At 37.2% G+C, this 25,920-nt stretch overlaps 1 protein-coding gene across 4 annotated transcripts in view; it reads right to left on the minus strand.

The window, feature by feature from the left end:
* The window catches only part of LOC140533818 (KAT8 regulatory NSL complex subunit 1-like), a 139,572-nt gene that overhangs the window by 36,544 nt on the left and 77,108 nt on the right, over nt 1-25,920 (minus strand). For all 4 annotated transcript variants that reach the window (XM_072654115.1, XM_072654105.1, XM_072654094.1 and 1 more), the window contains one exon: nt 24,855-24,982. In XM_072654115.1, coding sequence (XP_072510216.1) covers nt 24,855-24,982 — 128 coding nt within the window. The remainder of the gene's footprint in view (nt 1-24,854; nt 24,983-25,920) is intronic.

The following is a 25,920-nucleotide window of genomic DNA, read 5'->3' on the forward strand; positions in this document are numbered from 1 at the left end:
TTTCCCTTTTACTCACACTTCAGTCCTTTGCAGTGGGGCTTCCAACATCATCACTCACTTGAAACTGCTCTGTCCAACTCACCAGTGATTTTCTGAGGTGCTCTCTCTACCCAGCTGCTTTCACACAGCTCAAAGTCATTTCCACCTGGCTCCTCTTTCCTCTCAGGGTTTTCATGACAGTGCTCTTTCCTGGTTTTCCTCCCACCAGTCTGACTGTTCCTTCTCAGTCTCCCTTGCTCATTTATCATTATCCCACCCATAACAGTGGGTCTCTCCCACAGGTCTAGCCCTAGTAGCTACTCTTAGCTCCATACACTCTCTCTTGATAACTGAACCCACATCTCTATGCCAATGACTCCCAAATTTACATAATCACAAAATTCATATAACTTGTATAATATAGAGCCCTAGGTCTTTCCTATGAGCTTCAATTCCCTATCACCAACTGACTACTGGGCATTTCAAACCAGATGCTCTGGAAAAATCTCAGACAAGATAACCAAAACAGAATGGCTTTTCCCTTCAGACCCACACCTTCCCAATTTTTTGAGCTCTTCCATGGCCTGTGACCAATTCATATTTTTCTTTGAGGCTTTGAACGTAGAAGCCTTGAATTGGTTGTCTTCTTCTGAATGTACCTTCTGATCTTCCTTGTCACCAAAATAAGTTTCTGCAGTCTTAGATTTTTTCCATTGTTTGTCCATTTTTCCAGTTATGACTCTATGACTAATGACTCTATGAAAAATCAAGAAATTGTAAAACAAAACCAAAAGAATAAAAGAAGAGAAGACAGTGAATTATCTCAGTGGAAAAACAAGTGACTTGGAAAATATATCTGAGAGATATTTTTTAAAACCATTAGATTACCTTAAAGATATCATCAAAAAAAGAACCTAGACATGATCTTTCGAGAACTTATCAAGGAAAACTGTCTTGATATTCTAAAACTAGAGGGTAAAACAGAAATGGAAAGAATCCACTGATCACCTCCTGAAAAAGATCCCAAAATGAAAACTCCCAGGCATATTATAGTCAAATTCAAGAGTTGCCAGGTCAAGGGGAAAATATTGCAAGCAGCCAGAAAGAAACAATTCAAGTATTGTGGAACCACAATCAAGATAACACAATGTTTAGCAACTTCTATATTAAGGGAATGGAGGTACTGAAATATGATATTGTGGAGGTGAAAGGAGCTAGAATTAAAACCAAGAATCACCTACTCAGCAAAACTGAGTGTAATCCATGAGGGGAAAAAATTTACATTCAATGAGGTAGAAGAACTTAAGGCACTCACAAGAAAAGATCAGAGATAAACAGAAAATTTGACTTTCAAATACACGACTCAAGAGAAGCATGAAAAAGTTCACAGGAAAGAGAAATCATAAGGGACTTATTAAAACTAAACTATTTACATCCCTACATGGAAAGGTGACATTTGTAACTCATGAGACCTGTCTCACTATTAGGGTAGTTGGATGGAATATACACATAGGCACACACAGACGCATAAATGTGTGTGTGTATATATATATATGTATATATATATATATGTACACACACATATACACATGTACACATACATATATACATACATACATCTGTACATATATGTACACACACATACACACAGTAATAGACAGAGGGTACAGGGTGAGTTGGATATAAAGGAATGATATCTAAAAAATAAAATTAAGGAGTGAGAGAGGAATGTACTGGGAGAAGGCAGAATGGGGTAAATTATCTCATATAAAAGAGGCATGAAAATGTTTTTAAAGTGGAGAGGAAGAGGGGGGAAGTGAGAGGAAATGAGTGAACCTTACTCTCATGAGATTTGGCTTAAGGTGGGAACAACATATACACTCAACTGGGTATGGAAATCTATCTTACCCTACAGGAAAGTAGGCAGGGAAGGGGATAAGAGAGAGGGGATGATAGAAGAGAGAGCAGATTGAAGGAGGGGGTAGTCAGAAGCAATACACTTTTGATGAGGGACAGGGTCAAAGGAGGGAATAGAATAAATGGGAAGGGGGATAGGATGGAGGGAAATATAGTTTTTCACAACATGACTATTAGTATCTTGTATATGACTACACATATATAACATGCTTGGCTTCTCAATGAGGGTGGGTGGGAAGGGAGGAAGGGAGAGGGTTTGGAACTCAAAGTTTTAAAAATAAATGTTTAAAATTGTTTTTACATATAACTGGGAAATAAGATACACAGTTATCTTACTCTACAGGAAAATAGAAGGGGAAAGGGATAAAAGGGGATGTGATAGAAGGAGGGCAGACTGGGGGAAGGGGTACTCAGAAGCAAAACATTTTTGAGGAGGGACAGCGTGAAAGGAGAGAGAGAATAGAATAAACAGAAGAGAATAAACAGAGAGAACAGAATAAACATAAAGGTAAGAGAAACAGGATGGAGGGAAATACAGTTAGCAATAGTACCTGTGAAAAAATTTTGAAGCAAGCCTCATTTCTCTAACATATAGAGAACTACGTCAAATTTATAAAAATAAGTCATTCCCCCCAAAAGGAATCAGTTTTCAGATGACTCTTATTTATTAAAGCTATTTGTAGCCATATGAAAAAATATTCTTCCTCACTACTGATTACAGAAATGCAAGTTAGAATAATTCTGAGGTACTACTTCATACCTATGAGATTAAATAGGACAAAAAAAAGACAAATGACAAATGTTGGAGGTGATGTGGGGAAAAATGAGGCACTGATATACTATTGTCAGAGTTGTGAATTGGTTAAACCACTCTATACAGCAATTTGAAACTGCCCAAAAGGGTATAAAACTATGCATACCCTTTGACATAGCAATACTACTACTAGGTCTATCCCAAAAGAGATAAAAAACAAAAAGGAAAAGGACCTACATGTACAAAAATATTTATAGCAGCTCTTTTCTTGGGGTAAAGAATAAGAAATTTAGAGGAAGCTCATGAATTGGGGAATGGCCGAATAAATTGTGGTACGTAATTATGACGGAATGCTATTGTACTCTAAGAAATGATGAACAGGATGCTCTCAGAAAAACCTAGAAAGACTTATATGAGTTGATGCAAAGTGAAATGTAATGTGTACAAAATAACAGCAATATTGTAAGATGATCAGGTTCTCAGCAATACACCAAGGATTTTGGATGAAAAATGCTATCCATCTCCAGAGAAAGAACTGATGGTATCTGAATAGAGACTGAAGGAACTTTAATTTTTTCCCCATGCTTTGTTTCTTTTTTTTTTAATGTTTATTTATTTTTAGTTTTCGACATTGACTTCCACAAAATTGAGTTTCAAATTTTCTCCTCATCACTCCCCTTCCCCCACCCCAAAACGCCATGCATTCTGATTACCCCTTCCCCCAATCTGCCCTCCCTTCTATCACATTCCTCCTTTCCCTTATCTCCATCTTCTTTCTTTTCTTGTAGGGCAAGACAGATTTCTATACCCCACTGCCTATACTTCTTATTTCCAGGTTGCATGCAAAAACAATTCTCAACCTTTGTTCCTAAAACTTTGAGTTCCAATTTCTCTCCTTTCCTCCCTCCCCACCCATCCCCACTGAGAAGGCAAGCAATTCAATATAGGCTGTGTATGTGTAGTTTTGCAAAAGACTTTCTTAAAAGTCATGTTGTAAAAGACTAACTATATTTCCCTCCATCCTATCCTGCTCCCCATTTATTCTATTCTCTCTTTTGACCTTGTCCTTCCCCTAAAGTGTTTACTTCTAATTACTCCCCCCTCCCATTTGCCCTCCCTTCTATCATCCACTCACCCCACTTATCCCCTACTTTCCTGTAGTGTAAAATAGATTTTCATATCAAATTGAGTGAACATGTTATTCCCTCCTTAAGTCAAATATGATGACAGTAAGCTTCACTTTTTCCCTCCCCCTCCCCCCTTTTCCCCTCCATTGAAAAAGTTTCTTCTTGCCTCTTCATGAGAGATAGCCTGCCCCATTCTATTTCTCCCTTTCTCCTCCCAATATATTCTTCTCTCATCCCTTGATTTTATTTATTTAGATATCATCCCTTCCAATTCAACTCACCCTGTGCTCTGTGTGTGTGTGTGTGTGTGTGTGTGTGTATAATCCCTCCAAATACCCAAATACTGAGAGAAGTTTCAAGAGTTACAAATATTATCTTTCTAGGAATGTAAACAGTTCAACTTTAGTAAGTCCCTTATGATTTCTCTTTTCTGTTTACCTTTTCATGCTTCTCTTGATTCTTGTGTTTGAAAATCAAAATTTCTATTCAGGTCTGGTCTTTTCATCAAGAATGTGTGAAAGTCCTCTACATCAACGAATGCCCATTTTTCCCCCTGAAATACTATACGCAGTTTTGCTGGGTAGGTGATTTTTTGTTTTAATCCTAGGTTCCTTTGACCTCTGGAATAGCATATTCCAAGCTGTTCAATCCCTTAATGTAGAAACTGCTAGATCTTGCGTTATCCTGATTGTATTTCCACAATACTTGAATTGTTTCTTTCTATCTGCTTGCATATTTTCTCCTTGACCTGGGAACTCTGGAATTTGGCTACAATATTCTTGGAAGATTTTTTTTTCAGATCTCTTTAGGAGGTGATCAGTGGATTCTTTCAATATTTATTTTACCCTCTGGTTCTAGAACATCAGGGCAGTTATCCTTGATAATTTCATGAAAGATGTCTAAGCTCTTTTTTTTTTTGATCATAGCTTTCAGGCAGTCCCATAATTTTTAAATTGTCTCTCCTGGATCTATTTTCCAGGTCAGTTGTTTTTCCAATGAGATATTTCACATTATCTTCCATTTTTTCATTCTTTTGGTTTTGATTTGTGATTTCTTGGTTTCTCATAAAGTCATTAGTTTCCATCTGCTCCATTTTAATTTTTAAAGAACTATTTTCTTCAGTGAGCTTTTGGACCTCCTTTTCCATTTGGCTAATTCTGCTTTTTAAAGCATTCTTCTCCTCATTGGCTTTTTGGACCTCTTTTGCCAACTGAGGTAGCCTATTTTTCAAGGTGTTATTTTCTTCAGCATTTTTCTGGGTCTCCTTTAGCAACCTACTGACTCTTTTTTCATGATTTTCTTGTATCGTTTTCATTTCTCTTCCCAATTTTTCCTCCACCTCTCTTTTTCCAACTACACATTTTGAGGAAGTCAGAGTTTCTTCATATACTTTAACCAAAACAACACAGCTACAGATTAAATGCAGAAGCAGATAAGTCTTCTATTAAGTCAAATGTTTAGAGTTTTTAAAAATACAAACCATTACTCTTCAAGAACTTTTTTTTAAAAGGTTATTTTTCATAAAGATGTTATTCATGTTAACACACAATGGATTTATTATTAATTGAAATGAATTAACATATTTTTTAAAATCCATTTTAATTTCTAATACTGTAAGTTTTTATATAATCCACATAAACAAAAATTTTTGGAGGTTCTCAATTTTTAAGAACGTAAAGGGTTCCTGAGACCAAAAAATTTAAGAACTGCTAATCTACAGTTTAAAGGGACCTTAGAGGTTATCTTCCCTCCCATGAACCTACTCATTTTGTGGATGAAGAAAATGAGCTTGACAGCGGTTAAGTGACTTATCCCAAAAGCTGTATGAGAATACAGCTACTAAGCTTCAGAGACGGGACATGAACCCAGCTCTTTTAACTCCTTTTTGCCTCCACAGTCCAAAGCATGTGAACTGTAAGAATTACATAGGGTACACCTTGGATAAGATATTTGAGAGCCTCATCCCACAAAGAAAAAAGCACTGCCTCTGGAAATGGCAAGAACCTTTGTGGGTATCAAAAGAGGCAGTTGAACCTGGGCTGGAGCCTATGACTTTCAAAATATGACTCACTTTCCTTTTTAGAATTAAGATTATTTCTGAGGTTAACCTCAGGAGTGGCAGCAGAAGGGATGTGCCAATTTGACTCCCTTGAGACTTAAAGTCTTAGCAGTATTATTAAAATATTTGGGGAATCCTAATGTCTCAGCTGTTCATTGTGGTATCTACAAGTTGAGTGATAAAAAGAGTCACCATTTTTTAATTGGAATATATTTTAATCCCCAGTACTATGCGCTGAGTAAATGCTTGCTGAATTGGAATTCAATTAAATATAAGAAACATTTAATAAGCGCTCACTATAAAGAAAGAACTGTTCTAAATGCCAAAGCAAAGTGGCCTAAAGAGATTTCATGTGTCAGAGGTTTCTGGAGGCATAGATGATGCTATGTGCACAGAGGATAAAGTGCCATGAAAACATCAACCCTAACGGCCAGGCTGGTCTGCAATGCTGAGCAATGTGGTGAACAATGTTCCAAGGTTTGAAACCCAGTAGCTAAATCACTGACCCAGCAATGATATTTATTGCATTATTCTTTAGTGTGAAACACAGTGAGAGTGATGGACTTGAACCTAGAAGGCTTAGGTTTCAGTCCCATTTCTTTTATTTATCCCGAATCAATTTTCTCATCAGTAAAATACCAACAACACTGAATCCCTGTAGTCCTCCCTCTGATCCCCTATGGAGGGGACCCTGGGCTGCCTGCTTAACCTCTTGGTGCTCAAAAGTAGCTTGCCAAGGCTTTTAAGTGGTAGAGAAGCTGCCAGTCTACAATGCAAGGTTGCATTTTCTCACCAGGAAGCTCCCTGAACAGATGAAAGGTTCAGACTAGGTATGGGGAACCCATGATCTGCAGGCCTGTGGCCTTCTAGGTCCTTATGTGCAGCCTTCTGACTAAATCCAAATTATACAGAACAAATCCTCTTATTTTATTAATAAATTTTAAAATACTAAATAATAAAAAATAAGTTCCAGTGAAACAATTCTCCAGATTGACCAGCACAATAGAACATCAGTAAGCCACAAGGGCTAAATTGACGGCTGCTACGCTCATTATTTAGTTCTAACTTTCCCCGCCTGACTGGCGCCACTACCACGAGGCTGGTTGGCAAGAGTTTATGGGGTTTGAGCACATCAGTGTTATCAGCTTTTGACAAAGGTGCACTGTGTTCCTGTTTGAAGTGGAATTTGTGAATAGTTACACAGCTCAATAGTATTTTTTAATTCTGTCTGCTTAACAGCCCATCATCTCAAAGAAGACCAAGAGAATACTGAAGGAAGAAAATAGTTTTTAAATGAGGACTGGGAGTTGCAATATTATCTTGTTTCTGCTAAAGATAAGATGATTTGCTTGCTTTGTGATACTGCGATATCAACATTACGGAAAATCAATGCTCATCAGCATTATAACACTCATAAGGACAACAAATATTTTAAATTAGAGGGAGAGGCATAAAAGGTTGTCTTGCAGAAATTAAAAGATGAAAAGCAAAGGGAAGTCAATTATTTCGAGCAGCAAAAATTTCTGGAAATGCCATTGAAGCAACTTATGTAGCTTATGTACTCAGGGAATGATACAGAAATTGTATGAATGCCAAAAATTGCTTTTACATGCAACTGGGAAATAAGATGTACAGGCAATGGGGTACAGAAATCTACCTGGCCCTCCAAGAAAATAAATGAGAAGGTGATAAGAGGGTGTATGTATGTGACACAAGGGAGAGCAGACTGGTGGAAGGGGTAATTAAAATGCATGGGGGAGAGGCAGGAAAGAGACAGGGAGAACACTTGGAACTCAAAATCTTGTGAAAGTGAAGGTTGAAAACTAAAAATGAATTTATAAAAAGATTACAACCTCCTAAAAAAAACTTGTTAAAGAAGGCACTGTTGAAATTGTAGGATGCTTAGATTCCAATAATGTTTCAAAGTGCAAACACCTGCCACTTTCAAGGAGAGCTGTGACTAAATGGCAGCGTGAATTATCCTTCAGCTTAGCAGAACTCCATGTAATACTTTAAAAGGAAAACATGTATTATTCAATCTCTTTGGATAAATCAATTGAAATGACTGACCTGGCACAGGTTTCCTACTTCATTCAGGTCATAACACATTTTCTTTGCTACAAAGTTACCCACTTTGGGCACTTTTGTGAACAGAACATGGGGGATGTCTTCAACAGCTTTCAAGAGAAATGTGAAACTGGACTGATTTTGGTAAATTTAGTGAGTGTATGTACAGACTGTGCACCTTCCATGACAGGTAACCATGAAGAGTTTATTGCACAGATTTTTTTAAAAAAATCTTTCAAAAATACTTTTTTAAAAAGTATGAACAGATCTAGATGCTCTCATTTCTTTTCACTGTATCTTTCATCAGCAAAATCTCTGTACTAAAGCTACTATTTTAAATGACACTTTGCAACAGGTTATAAGTATTGTTAACGACATTTGTACAAATCCAACATGGCATCATCCATTTTCTCACATGCTAAAGCTAAATGATGAGGGATTCAGTACGGACTTGCCATATCACTCCACAATGTGGTGGCCTTCGTAGGGACAGGGCTTAGCCCAAACAGAATCAGCAAGGTGGATTATTTAGAGAAGTTTTCCATAGGAATGCTGCATTTCTGTGCGGTCTCACGTCAAGCGAAAATGACCTGAATATCTCCTTGCAAGGTAAAACTAAGCCTCTACATGGCATGTGGCAAAAAAAAATTCAAGCATTTCAAAACAAGCTCTCTCTTTTCAATCTCCCATGGCTTTCCCCGTCCCCACTCCCAGCTCATCATTTCACACACGAAGATATTAAGATCATTTGTCATGAGATCCTCTTCTTCCCTCCTCATCTTTCATCTCTCAGATGCTTCACCCCTATTTAACAAGGGGTGGCCCTTCTCCTTGCCAAGGCAAACCCCTCCACCGTAGCACAAGTGGTCCCGTCCCACCCTGGTTTTTGTTTGTTCTACCTCTTCTATCTATCACTGACCTTGCCCTGCCAAGCGTCACCCTTGGATTCCTTTGCTTCCTCTGCTCCTACTCACATGTTACAGAATGAAAGGGGGGTGGGGAGGTGAAATCAAAACTGTGCTAGGTTACTTATCAACTTACCAATATTATTGGCAATCACTGACCTTCAGATTCTTCCTGTCCACTGGCTGTTTTCTTAGTGCCTAGAAATACATCCATGTCCACCCTGCCCTCAAAAAGCTCTCCATTGATCTGTCCATTTCTGATGGGTATTATCCATTACCTCTTTTCCTTTGTGGCTAAAACTGCTTGCAGAAGCCATTTATAATTGATCTTTTCACTTCCTTTCCTCTCACTCTCTTTGACTTCTACCTCATCATTTAAATCAAATTGCTCTTTCCAAAGTTACCAGTGATCTCAATGGTCATACTTCCTAATCTTTCTGCAGCCTTGGATACTCTCCATCATACCCATCTCCTGGACACTCTCTTCTAGGCTTTCATGACAGTGCTCCATCCTGGTTCTCCTCCTACATATCCGACCGTTCCTTCTCCATCTTCTTTCATGGATTATCTAAGTCACACTCACTAACCATGGGTGTCACTCAAGGTTCTGTCCTGGATTCTCTTGTATTCTCTCTTCATACCATTTTACCTAATGACGTCATTAGCTCCCATGGAGTCAACCATTATCTCCATGATGTGATGATTCCCAGTTCTGCCTGTCTGGTCCTAACCTCTCTCCTGACTTGCAATCTTGCATGTCCATCTGTCTATTGGACATCTTAAGCTGTTATCTCATAGACATCTTCAATTCAACTAACCAAAAAAAAAAAATTCATTAAATTTCCCTTAAATCTCCCCTTTCTTCCTGACTTCCCTCTTATTATCAAAGACACCACCATCCTCCTTGTCATCCTTAACTCCTTACTCTCTCTCCTCATGTCTAATCTGTTGCCAACAAACACCCTTATCTCCTCTGATCCTGACACTGCTCTGGTAGAAGATCCCATCCTTTAATGTGTGGACTATTGCAGGGGCCTGCTGATCAGTCACTCTGCTTTAATTTCATCTTCCACTCAGCTATCAAACTTATGTTCTTAAAGCACAAGGCTAACTATGTCACCTTCCCTCCCAACACCCTTTCTTTGCCCTCCCCCCACAATTCAATAAACTCCAGAGGCTCCCTAATGCCTCTCAGATGAAATACCAAAAATTCTTTGGCAATCAAAGCTATTTGTCATTAGGTCCCCTCCTCACCTTTTCAGTCTTCTTACTCCCTTCCCCCTCCAGTGGCACCTTCTCTCTTCTATTTCTCACACAGGGCATTTTATCTCCTGAATCTGGGCACTTTCACAGGCTTTCTTCCATGTGTATAAATCTCTCTCTTTCCTTATCTCCACCTCTTGGCTTCCCTGAGTTCCTTTAAATTTCAGTTTAAGTAGCACCAGCTGTAAGAAGCCTTATTCTTACTGCCACTCCTCTGAGATTTATCTCCAGTTTACCCTGTATGTATCTTGTTTGTGTATAGTTGTTTTATGTTGTCTCCCCAGTTAGAACGTGAGCTCAAGAACAGGGACTCATTTTTTTTGGAGGGAGCATGAAGAAAGCTTTCTTGGTATCCTCAGTGCTTGGCACAGGGTCTGGCACGTAACAGGAGCTTAATAAATTATTTGTGGACTTACACCATCATGCATTAGTTTTCAGCAACCATAAAGGTTTTTCCTTGTGTACTAAAATGTATCTCAAATGTAACATCTCACCACAAATGAGAATTGGGTAAGCAAGATAGAAATAGGGTATTTTGAAGGAATCTATAACCTTAATAACGGTCCAATATCACCTTAGTTATTTTGAGATGAAGTATGCAGCAACTTCAAATGATGACAACAAAGATAAACCAAACACAAAGTATGGCACAAAAAAAGCAAATAAACAACCAAAAAAAGATATCAAAGTCCATGTACTAAAAAAATGTTCTTTATTTCTGCCCTTTAGACCTTCATTCTGAACCTATTTACTTTTTTAAAAAACCCATAAAGTCATAACAAACATGGTAATCAAAGCAAATAAAAGCAGCAAATTATTTCCAATCAGTCTGACTATTTCTTTTGACTTCTCTACCTCCTCCTTCCATCCTTTAAAACCTAATGATCACATTCTGTCTTTGGGGCCATACCCACTGTCACAGACAGTACTAACTCTGCACTTAACATCCATAGTTACCTCTTCATTTTATACCTCTCATCCATCTCCTAAGGCCATAATCCCAGCTACTCATGGATGTCCTACCTCAAACTCAAAATACGGGAGATTGAACTCATTTTCAATTCCAACTCAAACAAAATAATATTCCTTCATAATATCCTATTTCTGATAATAGAATCAACATTCTTGGGTTGAAAATTTCCTCTCTCACATCTGATGAGTCATAGATCACAGAGTTAGAGGAAGAAGGGACCTTGAAGGTCACACAGTTCAAACTCCTTATTTTATGAGAGGAAACTTTGGTCCAGGAAGGTTAAGTGAAATAGCCTAGTTTATTTAGGTGGTGTCAGAGGTGTCATATGAACTCAGTTTCTCTGACTCTAGAGCCACAGCATGCTGACTCTTACACAATCTTCCTTATTAGCATCACTTATACATATCTCTTTCTTTTAATTCATACGAGCACCTTCTTAGGCAAGCACTTATTATTACTTCTTCCTTCTACTCTTTCTAACCTCTAGTCCATCCTGTAATAATAATAATATCCAATTATGGGGAAGAATCTGTGACTTCATTGGCATGGGGAATTCTTACAGATCTCAAGCCACATAAATCTTAGTAGATAAGATCTAGGGAGGTTTCTAAAGGACAAAGAGCAAAAGTGGTTTATACAGTCCCAAAGCTAGTAAAAAGGCAAAGGTAAAATCCGAGCTGAAGTCTTCCTGATTCCAAACACTGCATGTTACCCTCTACAGTACTAAGCTGCCACTAATCATGCCACTAGTAACTAACATTTATAAGTCACTCATCATTATGCCAAGAGTTTCACATATGTTCTCTTGGTAATTCTACTAAGAATCCTGTGAATTAATACTATGGGTATTATTAAACCTTATTTTATGGATGGGGGAAATGATGATCAGAGATTTAAGTGCCTTCTTGTCTATGATCAAAAAACCAAAACCAAAACCAAAGGCAGGATTTGAATACAGGTATCTGCTTGACTTCAGATACAGTATCCTCTCTATCACACCAATTTAATCCTACACCAAGATTATAGTCACTCTCCTGTTCCAAAGCTTTTAATTATTCCCCACTACCCATAGGACAGAATTTAAATTCTCTGGTCTAGTATTCAGGTCCATCCACAAAAAGGTCTTTATTTCCAATAATTTCTGAACTTTCCACATTAGTCAAACTGTCTTACTCCTTGCTCCCCAAACCTAGACTGCACATCATGTTTTTTGCCTGTGTCTCTCTCAGTCTTAAAACAAATCTTTGAAGAGGGAACTAAAATCTCATCTTTGTGAGAACTGATCATTCCAATCTAATACTGTCCTAGAAACCCTTAACTACTTCCTCTGCGCTTCCTTTAGTAACCAATTATGTTCAGTCTTTTCTTGCTGTTTTGGATAACTCAGAAATCTTTTATTCTTTTTTAGTTGGTTTTTTTTGTGAGTTTTTTTTTTAAGTTTTTGCCTTCTCTCTCCTTTCTTGTACTTTACAAATTATTTATTGTTGAGGGTCCTGGTTCATATTGTTTGTAACCTCCAAAGTACTTGTCACAACAGAGCAATTAAGATATATTTGTTATCAGTGGTTACCCTGGAAAAAATGATTAGGGGTAGAGCTGTGATTCCCAAAGAACCGTGTTGTGACTGTGCCCATAAACATTGCTCTCCTGAATCCATTTAAAACACTCTGCCTTTTTCCCCCCATGATAAATTTGGCTCATTTTAAGCTTGCAATAATTTTTAAGAAGCATCAGAGCCCAAAACAAAATGACCTCTTGAATTGCAAGAGGTTGCCAACCTTTATCTATTTGGAGTGTTATCTCACTTAGCCCTCCTGTATTTCTCCTCCCCACAACCAGACTTGCAAACTTCCAGGCCCTGTCCCCAGTTCCAGTCTGCTGTCTGCTCTTCCTGGCTTGGAGTGGGAAAGGTTTCAATAGCAGCTCTGTCCACAGCAGGAACAAAGCTACCTTCTCCACTGCGAATCCTAGGGAAGTAAAGAAAGAATAGGGTAAGAGAGTTGGGGGAAGAGAAGGAAAGGCAGAAGAATCCTTATACCTGGGTAAGGTGTCTGGAAATGAGTGGCAGGACATCCTGTTGGACTGATCACCACCTCATCTTTAAATGTGGACATACCCCAAAGCTCTGTCCTGGACCCCTCCTATTCTTTCTTTACACTCTCTTAGTGACTTCATCAGGTCCCATTCGTTTAGCTATAATTTCCATACACACTATCTATCTTCCCAATTTCTTTCCAGAAGCACTTTTTACCCCAGGTCTTTCTGATTCTCCCAGCTGCTAGTTCATTTTGAATAAAATTGGCTTGTGTCTGTTTTGTGTATGTTTACTTGCACTTACACATGTGTATTTTATCTTTCGAGATAGAAGAGAATCAGGGGTGAGTAGAACCTGTAGCTTTAAGGCCACATGAGGTTTCTAGGTCCTCAAGTGCAGCTCTTTGAAGCAGGGGCCATAGGTTCCCAACCCCTGAAACAGACACTCCTTAGAGCCACTTTTATTTTTGTCATTTTATCTGCAGTACCTAGCATAGTGTCTGAAATTTATTAAGTATTTGATAAATGCTTGATAACTGAAATAAGATGTCCAGTATGCTCTTATTCCCTAGAGTAAAAAACATCCCGTGATTTAAGCAACACTCCCACCCAAAGTTTAGAGAACCACTGGAAGAGAGCTGATAACACGGAGGAGGCAGAATGTATAAAAGTAAGTATGGGGGTAAAAGATGATTTCCCCCCCCCCCAATAATATGGTGTTTTTATTTGCCCATTATGCTAGTGTTTATGGGATTGAATAAGAGATAGTAGGAAAGAATGGGGAGGAAAGACACCACTGAACTGGGTCAAGAGTTCAAATGCAGCCTCAAATGCTTAGTTGCTGTGTGATCCTGGGCAAATCACTTACCCTCTGTCTGCCTCATTTAATTCAACTGTAAAATGGAGCTCATAACAGCATCTGCCTCCTAGATTGTGTTAGGATCAAATGAAATAATATCTGTAAAGTGTGTAGCACAGGGCCTGGCACATGTAGTAGGCCCTATTAAAGTGCTAGCTGCTATTATTATCATCTTTAAGTTGGGAGATATGAATTCTAAGTTCAAGCTATGACACTAATATTTTGTTTGATAATGGTCAGGTTACTTCCATTTCTGGGCAATAATTTTCTCATTAGTCAAATTAAAGAAACTGGCCCAGGTTATTTTTTTAGTCTTAAAAGAGTTCTCATCTATGATACTGAAAAATCTGAAATCTGTAAAATGCTGGTATAATTTTCTCAAATAGGAAAAGACTAGGTTACATGCTTCAAATTAAGAGTTTTGGAGCTGGAAAGGTTCTTGGGCTACCTACCACAAGCCACGTTTGGAAAACATGAAGAGTGTTTGGGATGGGCTATGTCACCCACTTTGATCTCTCTCTCCTTTGAGATTCTCTTGTACTTATATTCATATAACTCTACGTTTTTCAAGCTGGAAAGGACCTTAATAGATCATTTCATTTATAGGAAATGAAAATCCAGAGAGGTTGTGACACTTCCATTAAAAAGAAGGTTATACAGTGTTAAAGTCACAAATAGATCAACGTCTCCTATCCTACCAAGCCCAACAAACAATCCTAATTCCTTGTGCTGATAATCTCACAGTACTTAGAGCAGTCCTGCTCCTACCTTTTGGGCTCGTCTAGGTGTAGAACCAAGTATATGCTTTCAGACACGGTCCAAGTGTTGATGTACACTGCCTGACTTCTTTCTTATGAGAGTTAACGTTCCACTAGAAAGTGACAATGCTTAAAGAAAAAATAAAACATTAAAAAAAAAGAAAAATAAAACAGTTTGTGTCTTTTGTCTCATGCTGAAATTGTTGCTCTACCATAATAGGATTTGGACTGTGCCAACCACAAGAAAAGTAAATGAGGTAGAACTGCATTATAGGTACAATTCCTGAGTGACAAATTCTAGGCACATCCAACTGGCTTTCAGAAAGTATATATAGATTAAAAAAATATATAGAATGCTAAAAGATCAACAGAATTTCAAGCTATGTCCAGTATCTGTCCATCCAGAAATCATCTGAGTTGTGAATTAGTAGTGGAAAAAAAGTTTGCAGAGACATACAAAATGCTAGAGCAACAAAATGATATACACAAACCACTTGAAACACTTTGTTCCACCTTTTGTTTGATCAAGTTTGTTGTTGTTTTTTTTTCTTCAAGTGTTTGTGATACCAAAGCATTAGAGGTTGGAGGGTCATATATGACAACAAAACAAGAGAATTATTAACAATTTACCAACAACTCAGTCCATCATTTCCATGTCAAAAAGTTTTTAACCAGATCAAAAAACCCAGTAAATTTATGTTGCATCTTTGAAAAACATTGTTTGGGGGGCAGAGCCAAGATGGCAAAGTAAAAGCAGGGGACTTCCCTGAGTGCTTCCCCAAAGCACTCCAAATACCTGTAAAAAATGACTAAACAAATTCTGGAGCTACAGAGCCCACAAAATGACAAGAGTGAAACAAATTCCCAGTCCAAGACAACCTAGGAAGTCAACAGGAAGGGTCTTTCACATTGGGCAGGGAGTGGAGCACAGTCTGGTGTGGGTTGCACAGATGACTGGAGCAGGCCTCTGGGGACTGAATCATTAGCAGCTGTGATAGTTTCCAGACTTCTCAACTCACAAACATCAAAAAGGTTAGTGGGAAAACTCTGTGGGACCTGGGTGAAAGAGGAGCAGTGGTAGCAATGGCAGAGGCTGTTTCCAGAGCTCTGGGCCCACAGATGATAGAGGATAGAACAACTGATATAAAATCCCTGAAGCCTGGGACAGTACACCCACCCCTACTGAAAACAGAATTCCACCTTGACAAAGAGTTAGAAAGTCAAATGTTTGACTGAGAAGATAAGTAAACTTCATAAAAGAACTCAGACTATAGAATCTTACTTTGATGACAAGGAAGATTAGGGTATACACCACAGGAGGACAGCAGAGTCAAAGCTCCTACATCAAAAGTCTCCAAGAGGGATATGGTCACAGGCCATGGTGCTCAAAAAGGATTTTGAAAATCAGGTAAGAGAAGTAGAGGAAAAACTGGGAAGAGAAATGAGAGTGAAGCAAGAAAATCATGAAAAGCGAGTCAATAGCTTGCTAAAGGAAACCCCTTCCCCAAAAATGCTGAAGAAAATAACACCTTAAAAAACAGACTAACCCAAATGGCAAAAGTCCAAAAAGTCAACAAGGAGAAGAATGCCTTAAAAAGCATGGAAAACGAAGTCCAAAAGCTCACTGAAGAAAATAATTCAAAATTAGAATGGGGCAAATGGAAGTTAATGACTTTATGAGAAATCAAGAAATGATAAAACAGAACCAAAAGAATGAAAAAAAAGGACAATGTGAAATATCTCCTTGGAAAACCACTGACCTGGAAAACAGATCCAGGATAGATAATTTAAAAATTATTAGAATACCTGAAAGCCATGATCAAAAAAAGAAACTAGACGTCATCTTTCAAGAAATTATCAAGGAAACCTGACCTGATATTCTAGAACCATAAGATAAAAACAGAAATTCAAAGAATCCACCGATAGTCTCTGGAAAGAGATCCTAAAGGAAAACTCCTGGGAATACTGTAGCCAAATTCTAGAGTTCCCAAGTCAAGGAGAAAATATTGCAAGCAGCCAGAAAGAAACAATTCAAGTATTGTGGAAATACAATTAGAATAACACATGATCTAGCAGCTTTTACAATAAGGGGTCATTTGAAGGACCTGGCATATGATATTCTGAAAGTCAAAGGGGCTAGAATTAAAACCAAGAATCACCTACCCAGCAAAACAGTATAATCCTTCAGGGGAAAAAATGGACATCCAGTGAAATGGAGGACTTTAAAGCATTCTTGTTGAAAAGACTTGAGCTGAATAGAAAATTTGACTTTGAAATACAAGAATAAAGAGAAGCATAAAAAGGTAAACAGGAAAGAGAAATCACAAGAGACATTATTCCTACATGGAAAGATGATATTTATAACTCATGAGATCCTTCTCAGTATTAGGGTAGTTGGAGGAAATAGACAGACAGACAGACAGACAGACAGATAGATAGATAGATAGATAGACAGAGGGCACAGGGTGAGTTGAATATGAAGGAATGATATCTAAACAATAAAATTAAGGGGTGAGAGAGGAATATGTTGGGAAAAGGAGAAAGGGAGAGCTAAAATGGGGTAAATTATCTCACATAAAAGAGGCAAGTAAAAAGTTTTACTATGGAGGGGAAGGGAGGGAGGTGAGAGAGAATGAGTGAATCTTACTCTCATTAAATTGGGCTTAAGGAGGGAATAATATATACACTCAATTGAATATCTTACCCCACTGTAAAGTAGGGGTAAAGGGGATAAGGGGAGGGGGAATGATATAAAGGAGGGCAGGTTGTGGGAGCGGATAGTCAGAAGCAAACACTTTAGAAAAGAGACGGGGTCAAAAGAGAAAACGAAATAATTGGGGGGGTGGGATGTGTGTTTTCATCCTTCGTTGCTGAAGACCATGCCATCAGAAAAATGATGACATGACTTGCACTTGACTTTGTTCTGAGTGAGTGAGGGCTGTGCAGGTCACCAGCCTCACTTTTCCAGAGCCATCTGAATCCAGTGACCAGATATTCATCAGGATGACTGGAGATGACCCAGGAGGAGGCAATTGGGGTTAAGTGACTTGCCCAAGGTCACACAGCTAGTGAGTGTCAAGTGCCTGAGGTGAGATTTGAACTCAGGTCCTCCTGATTCTTGTTTTATCCACTGCACCACCTAGCTGCCCCTTGGGTGGGCACGGATATAGGATGGAGGGAAGTATAGATAGTGTTTCACAACATGACTATTATGGAGGTGTTCTGCGTAACTACAGATGTATAACCTATACTGAATTGCTGGCTTTCTCAATGGGGGGCGGGGTGAGGAGGGAAGAAGGAGAGAATTTAGAACTCAATTTAAAAACAAATGTTCAAAAACTGTTTTATATGCAACTGGAAAATTAGATATACAGGCAATGAGGTATAGGAATCTATCTTGCCCTTCAAGAAAGTAAAGGGGAAGTGGATGGGGGGGGGGGGGGTTGATAAAAGGTAGGGTAGCCTAGGGGAAGGGGTAATTAGAATGCATGCCATCTCGGAGTGGGAGGAGGGGAAAGATGGAGAGAAAATTTGGAACTCAAAATCTTGTGGAAATGAATGTTTAAAATTGAAAATAAATTTAAATCTTAAAAAAATTTGTTTTAGGAAATATTTCTCTGTAATTTTATTTTATAAAAGAAAACCTTTCTTTCTCTAACCTGTGAATAAGCTTAACAGCTAAACAGAAGTTTAAGCAAAACACAGCCAAAAAAAAAAAAGTTCAGGGACAGCAAAGCAATTACAAGTGAAGCCAGGGCTTCAGTTTTTATGCAATGACATAGATCAGTGACATAATGGGAAAAAAAAGTTCTTGAACATACATTTACAATGGAAAAACGAGCATTTCTGGAGGGGCTCTAGGGAGATGTGCCTGAAAAAACACCTTTCTATGAAGTAACAATTATATAAAATTTCTTTTAGGAATATAGCCCCACTATACTGCAAAGAAACACTGGGAAGAATAATAAGTATAATAGAACATGTAATTGGGAGAATTTTTATTTAAACCAAAAAGGGGGACAAGAATAGAAGGATGTTAATTAACAACAAATCATCTGTATGATTTGACAATAAAAGGTAAAGTTAAATCTGATATTGTGTTATTCTATTACTATTTCTCCCTTCATAAGTAATCTCTTAATCCTTTGAATTGTTTTCTATTTTTCCCTCATTTAAAATATATCAATGTTTATTGAAGATCTAACTATTTTCAAGGTACTATTTCTGTAAAAAAGTCTTTTAGGAATGCTACTCTCACTTCAATTAATATGACAGGAAAGGGATTCATAAAAAATTTTTATTAAACTATTTTATTAGAAAACTAGCTAATCATTAATATGAACAAGTGAGTTTTTTAGTAATGATTTACACTTAATCATAAAGTATGATAACACATTTTATAGTCATTCTCTCAAAGCTTCTTCCCTCAAGGAATAGGAGTACCAAATAATCTATGAAAGAAAGAAATTTAAAGTCTACCTTTTATTTGGTTCTGAAATATACTTTTATGTATTTGTATTGTAGAAGTACATGTAGAGGTACACTGATAAGTCACTAAACTAATTAATGAAGCCATATGCCAATTTTCTCCTATACTGCCTAAGTTCTAAGCAACGTCCATATTATATAATACGTTTCAGAATAGCAAAAGATAAAGGGTGAGCAAGTTAGCTGTCAAAACAAATGAATAAAATACATTCTGATCGTGACACATAAGGATTTATATGCAAGAAGTAGCAAAGAAATGTATGATTGTAAAGGTGGGTGACTTAGTCATTTAGCAAGAATGAGAGGACAAAAGCATTTTATTGGTGCCCAAAGAGGATTAAAGAGGTATAGAGAAGACCTCCAGCACCTTAGGTTGCCTTGTGTATGTGCATGCGTGTGTGTGAGACAAGAGTCAGAGAATACAAGAAGATATGGATGGCTGGTAATTAGCACTAATTGTAAGAGTGATTAGCACTAATCATTGATGAAATGAGATCCACTGAAATATAAGAAATATTAACTGTCAATATTGAAAGTACATCAGATGTCAACAAAACATGCAGTAATGTTGAGGGATAAGGATGGGTACAAAGAATAGACTTGTGATTTTTCTGGTTGTAGGTGACCACTGGCAAGACATTTCCTCCACTAATGTAAGCTGGCAACTTCACTAGGGGTCCCCAGAGAGGTCAGAGGATCTGCTCAGGGTCACCGTACCAATATTTGTCAGAGGGAGGACTTAAACCCAGGTCTTCTGGTTTGTAATTAAGCTCTAAACTTCTAAGTCATGCTGCCTCTTAATGTGCTTTTAATAAAGGGTATAATAAACTAGAAACCAATTAAATAATGTTAATAAATGTGAAAGCCAAATTTTGACTACCCAGTGAAAATAATAAAATAATTTGCTAATAGATATTAGAATTAATTATATGACAAAAATGTCTAACTTATACTGAGCAACATTTAATACAATGAAATGATATGGTCAGCAAGAAGTAGGACTGTGGGAAAGAGAGCTGAAGGTAGAGGCAACAGGCTTGCTCTAGAAGGGAGGGACAAGGTGCCACTGAAGAGCATTCTCTTAGGGGAGAAGGTATAAACCTACAGTGGGAGACCAGGTCTTCACAACAGACAAAGTCTGCACAGCAGAAGGCTACCTTCTTTGAGAGATTGTTTTGCTAAGAGAGGAAACTTTTTTCTTTAGGTGGAGGGATATGTGACTGACTAGAGGCAGCTAGCACTCAGAAATCAAGGAAAACAGCATCAGGGGTGGCCAAGTAAAGCCTTGAGGATGGAGACTGATCCATCTGGGGTCAGGGATAACTCCTACTATGCTCCAATTTTCCTGGACACTGTCCTTATAATAGCTACAATTTAATGATATTCAGATTTTTAATTTTGTGTTGAAAATTACATGATATTTCTAAGAGGACCAGAAGAAAAAAATGCCTATGCATTTACACAGAACCTAGATAAAAGAAGCAACTCAATTATGCTTCAGAAGCTTTACTTACATGAAGGATATTGAAAAACTAAAGGGAAAAAAATATGGATATAAACTATCAATGAGAAAAGATTTGAAATTAAAGATTTGAAATTAAAGATTTGATAGGGTTTGAAATGGTAGAGAAGCAGTGAAGACAACTGAGGGTAGCTTAAAAAAAAGATATGATAAAAAAAAAAGGCACCAAAAGACCTGTATTAGTAACTCTTTTAAAACTTCATCCTTTAGAAATACTTATATAAATGGGTTGAAAAAAGAAGGCACAAAAGAGGAAGGAGAAATCAATCTTACTTTCTGGGTGGAAAAAGAATATAACAGCAAGGGGGGGGAGTGACAAAATTCAAAACACATTAAATAATAAAAATCAATAAAAAATGCTCCAAGGCACTCTCAGATTTGTTGGATGCCTACTCCACACCACTTTGAGGGATACAATATGCACACAAGTAAGTTAAGCATAAAGTATATACATGAAAGTTAATTCAAAGAGTGCTAATATCTTTAGGGAGAGGGCATGCAAATAAGGAAAGGTCTCTTAAGCAGTAAGTGGATTCTGGACTACACTTTGAAGAAACTTAGTGATTCTCAGTCAGAGGTAAAGAGGGATTATGTCTCAGATGTGGAATACTGTTTGCACAAAAGATGGGATATTATAAATGAAGAAGAGCTAGAAGGCAAATTTCACAGGAAGAAATATACAAAGAGAAGTAATATGAAATAAGATTGAAAAGTTGAGAGGGAGCCAGATTTCAGAGGCAGGGAGGAAAGAAGGGAAGCAGCATTTATTAAGTATTCATAATCGAGCTAAGCACTTTACAACTATTATCTCATTTGATTTTGGAGTGTGTTTAGGCCACACTGATAATCTTTTATTTTACACTACAGGCAAGAGGGAGCCAATGAAGACTTTAAGAAGAGGAATGATAAGGTGGCCAGATCTGTATTTTGTAAATCAATTTAGCATGCCTGTACGAGATAGACTGAACACTCATGGAGAGAGTGAAGTGAGGGAGATCACATGGGAGGCTATTATAGTAATCCAGGCAAAAAGTGATGAAGTCCTTAATTAGTATTGAAGCTATATGGACAGAGAAAAGCAGAAGGCTATGTATTCTGTCACTCAGCACACAGCACTACACAATGTTTTATAATCAGAAAGCCTCTTCACACAACTTATTTGAGACAAACAACCCTAGTGAAGAAGGAAGGGCAGATGAAATCATATTCTCATTTTATATATGAGCAAACTATGATTGATAAGGAGAGGTTTAAATGACTTGTACAGCCAGTAAATACAAAAGCCATTTAAACCCAGATTTTCAGACTCCTAAACTCCAAGCACAAGCAGATCCACATAAAGAGACAGAAATGTTAAGTCAGAACTTCTTAATACAAGATGTAACACTAAATTACCCACTCATACTGAGTTTTTATGTAGTAACTACACTAGGCTGCTCCACAGAAATTATCCTACAATAAACAGAAGTTCCTTTCTGAAAGAACAAAGAATATAGTAGTAAAAAGTATTAACATAAAGTAGTATTATGTGATGTGGACTGACACTACAAACTAGATTTAGTGATGAAGATACCCTAACTACACAGTATGTGGCAATATCAAAGTAAGAAAACTGCTGGATAAAAAGACAATTATGAATTACCTAGGATTATAACACCACAAAGATGTTTAGCAAGCATAATAAAAATAATTTCAAATTCTTCAGTAGCTTTGATTAGAAATCTAATTATTTTCTAGGATAAGATTTGTTTCTACATATCCCAGCAAAATATTATCGGACCCGCATGGTGCAAGGCTAAATTTGGAAAAAGCACCTCAGGTACTTTCATGGTTGACTGGTAGATTGCCAGCACGGGCTGACTATGCCTATGAATAGTTTTAAAAGCAAAAACTGCCCCAGTCCATAATAATATTAACATATTTAACCTTTTCTACCACTGGATGAAAACAACGAGGACTTTGCTGTTCAGTCCTTTTTCAGTGGTGTGCCGCTCTTCATGAGCCCATTTGGAGTTTTCTTTGCAAAGATACTAGAGGGTTTTCCATTTCATTCTCCAGCTCATTTTACAGATGAGGAAACAAGCCAATAGGGTTAAGTGACTTGCCCAGGGTCCCACAGCTAGTAAGTATCTGCAGCCAGGTTTGAATTCAGTCAGCCTTCCTGACTCCAAGGCCAGTACTCTTATCTTCTGTACCACTTAACTGCTACTGATGACTAAAGGCCCCTAAACACACTATGCCATTTCCCTCAATTATATGAACTAGGTTAGAGAAAATATTCTGGCTAAAACAGAAACAAAAAAGAATCACCATAAAAAAGGTGAAATTGGCCGCCCTAAAGATCATTTACTTTAATTTAAAATCCAACCTGGTTAAGATCTCGTTGCTTCTTCCAAAGAAAGCATCAATCCAAAAATCTAGGGCAAAGTAAGTAGTAATTTAAAAAATTATAATTTACAATCACTGAGTAGACAAAGGGTATCCCTTAAAGTTTTTACAGTTTAAATGGTCAAAAGTTTTTAGTAAGTGACAAGGGAAATGGAAATAAGGTTTCTCAGACTCTAGTCAGAGTCCCTCTAGGATTATTCAAGGGAAAGGATCATCTAATTCTAATGAATTTATCACCTGAATAGGCGATCACTATGGAAGATTATCTAGTTTTAATGAATTTATCATTTAGATCAATAATCTGTACAAAGTAACTATTAACAATTAGCTCACAATATCACTTCCCCTTAATAATAATTTAAATAGCTCTTTGCAGTTTACGAAGCACTTTACAAGTCACCTCTACAATTTTCAAACACAGTATGGGTTATTGTCATACAATTCTGTATTTTCTCTAGGTAAAACTAGCAATCCTTTTTTTTCTATTTTGCAACTTTGTTATGTAACTTTCACTTTGGAATTCTTAAATATATTATATTGTCTTTTTAAAAAAGTTTTCTTGATAACTTTTGTAATTTTATCAGTCATTTATCTCCTTCCCTCCAAACTGAACCCTCCATTATAATAAAGAAAAACAAACTCAAATCCCATTAAAAAGTCTATTACTAATCTATTTCTAACCATTATCTTAATCTTTATTTTTCTTCAAAAGATTGTTAAATTGATTATATATTCTTTCAAACAAAAGTACAAAGAACTGCCTAATAGGATGCTGGGGATAAATGTGATCAAGATCAAGACTGAGGTTGGAGAACACTGCTCTAAAATAACATTAGCAAAGCTTCTTTCTCTAATTATGTTAATTATCTGTATTATACAGTATTACTGGCATAAAACAGAGCACTCTTGGCTTTAGGTGAGGAAACCAGTTGTGACAAATAGGATAACAACCATCATAAAATTTAACAGGGCAAAAATATTTCTAAAAAGGCACACACATACTGCTATTAAAAGGAGATAAAATTTATAACATAAGTTATTTAGAAATACAAAACTGCCATCAGTCAAGTGTTTCATAATCTTAATATTCTTACGACTGATGACTAATTCCCCTTACATTTTTCTTGGAAAACCCTCTCTTCCAATTGCAATGTATCTGGTAAGCTAATGAATGTGGTTACTCCCTCTGATGTTGGAGATCACAATCCATCCAAACCTCACATTCACATATGTAAAACAACCTAACTCCCTGTACAGATGGGACACATTTCTGGAAGGAAAAGTCTGATGTCTAAATGAGGAATTCTTAGAGTTCTGTCCTCATCGAACAAACCACTATTCTGTAAATGAATGTTCTATGAGGACCAACTCACCAGAAGCCAGCTATTTTACCAGATATATTGTGAAATGACTGATATTTTAAGTATCTTATATTCGGTTAGAGTAAAAGGAATTCCCAGAGCCTGATCATGTTTAGGAAAATTAATAATCATAATTTCTAACATTTGCACAGTGCTTTAAGGTATGAAGAGTGCTATCCTCACTCTATCACTACAAGGCAGATAAATAAAATAAATTTTGAATTAGATACTAAAACCATGTGAGCTGGGACAAGTTTCCAGTGAAGCCTGAATAGGAAGTCTCATTTTTTCATTAATCAAATCATAGCACTATTTAACACAATCAAGTCACAATTAATAAGTTTAGACTATTTATTTTTTAAATAAGAGAGAGAAGCAATGTAAACTTAAAAAAACCAACCAGTTTATCACTCCATTGATGTGGCATGTTGCTGCGTGGTCTTTTGGAAGGCCAGAAGTCCCATTGATGGGGTGAAAGGATGGAGTTGGGCACGAAGGACTTCCCAAAGGTTGCATAAGTTGAGGACTCTGTAAGAGAAAAATTAAAATGTGACAAGAAAGATTTTGTAGTAACTTCTTGCCTTTGTGCCAGAGATGACCTTAACTTTCTCCCCCAACCTGGACTGTCAATAAGCCCCATTCTTCCTTTTCCCCTAAAAGCTATTTTGCTGATGTTGCTAAAGAATTGTGTATTAGAGAACCAATACTAACAATAATAGCCAATAACAACATAGCACTTACTGTGTGCCAAGCACTGCTGTACAAATATCATCTCATGTGACTCTCATAATAACACTGAGAGGTAAATGCTATTATTTTTACATTTTTTACATCTTACATTTTACAGATGAGGAAACTGAGGCAAACATAAGTCAAGTGATTTGCCCAGGGTCATAGAACTTATAAGTGTCTGAGGATGGAGCTGAACTCAAGTCTTGCTGACTCTAGCTTAAGTGTAAGGCAGCAAGTATGCTAAGCACTCCATAAACAAAGTCAAAAGGAAAAATCGTTCCTATTCTCCAGGAGCTTGTATTCTAATTTGGGGGGAATGGGTGGGCAGGAAAGGAATCAGAGAAGGATAATTTGAGAAAAGAGAGAACACTAATTAAGATGATCAGAATAAAAACTTCTAGAAGGCAACTGCTACAAAAAGGCAGTATCTTTTTTTTAATGAAGACAAAAGTTTCTAGATCATTTTGTAAAAAACATCCACAGAAAAGCAGCTCAGAAATAGTCAGCCAAGCTGAAAGTTACAATTTGAAAAGTTGTGCACGTTGCTTTGTAGTTTCACGTGCAAACTTCTTTTTCTATTCTATTGTATAATGACATGCCCATTTTATTTTGTGTTTAAGTTCAGAATAAGATTGTGAAAAAAAAATTCATGTCAATTTTCCCTACCTTCTAGATATCAGATCTCTATTAGAGAATTTTTCTGCCAAGATTTTCCTGCTAGTTAACTGTTACTC

This window comes from Notamacropus eugenii, chromosome 1, assembly GCF_028372415.1.
Source record: "Notamacropus eugenii isolate mMacEug1 chromosome 1, mMacEug1.pri_v2, whole genome shotgun sequence".
Taxonomy (NCBI): Eukaryota; Metazoa; Chordata; class Mammalia; order Diprotodontia; family Macropodidae; genus Notamacropus; species Notamacropus eugenii.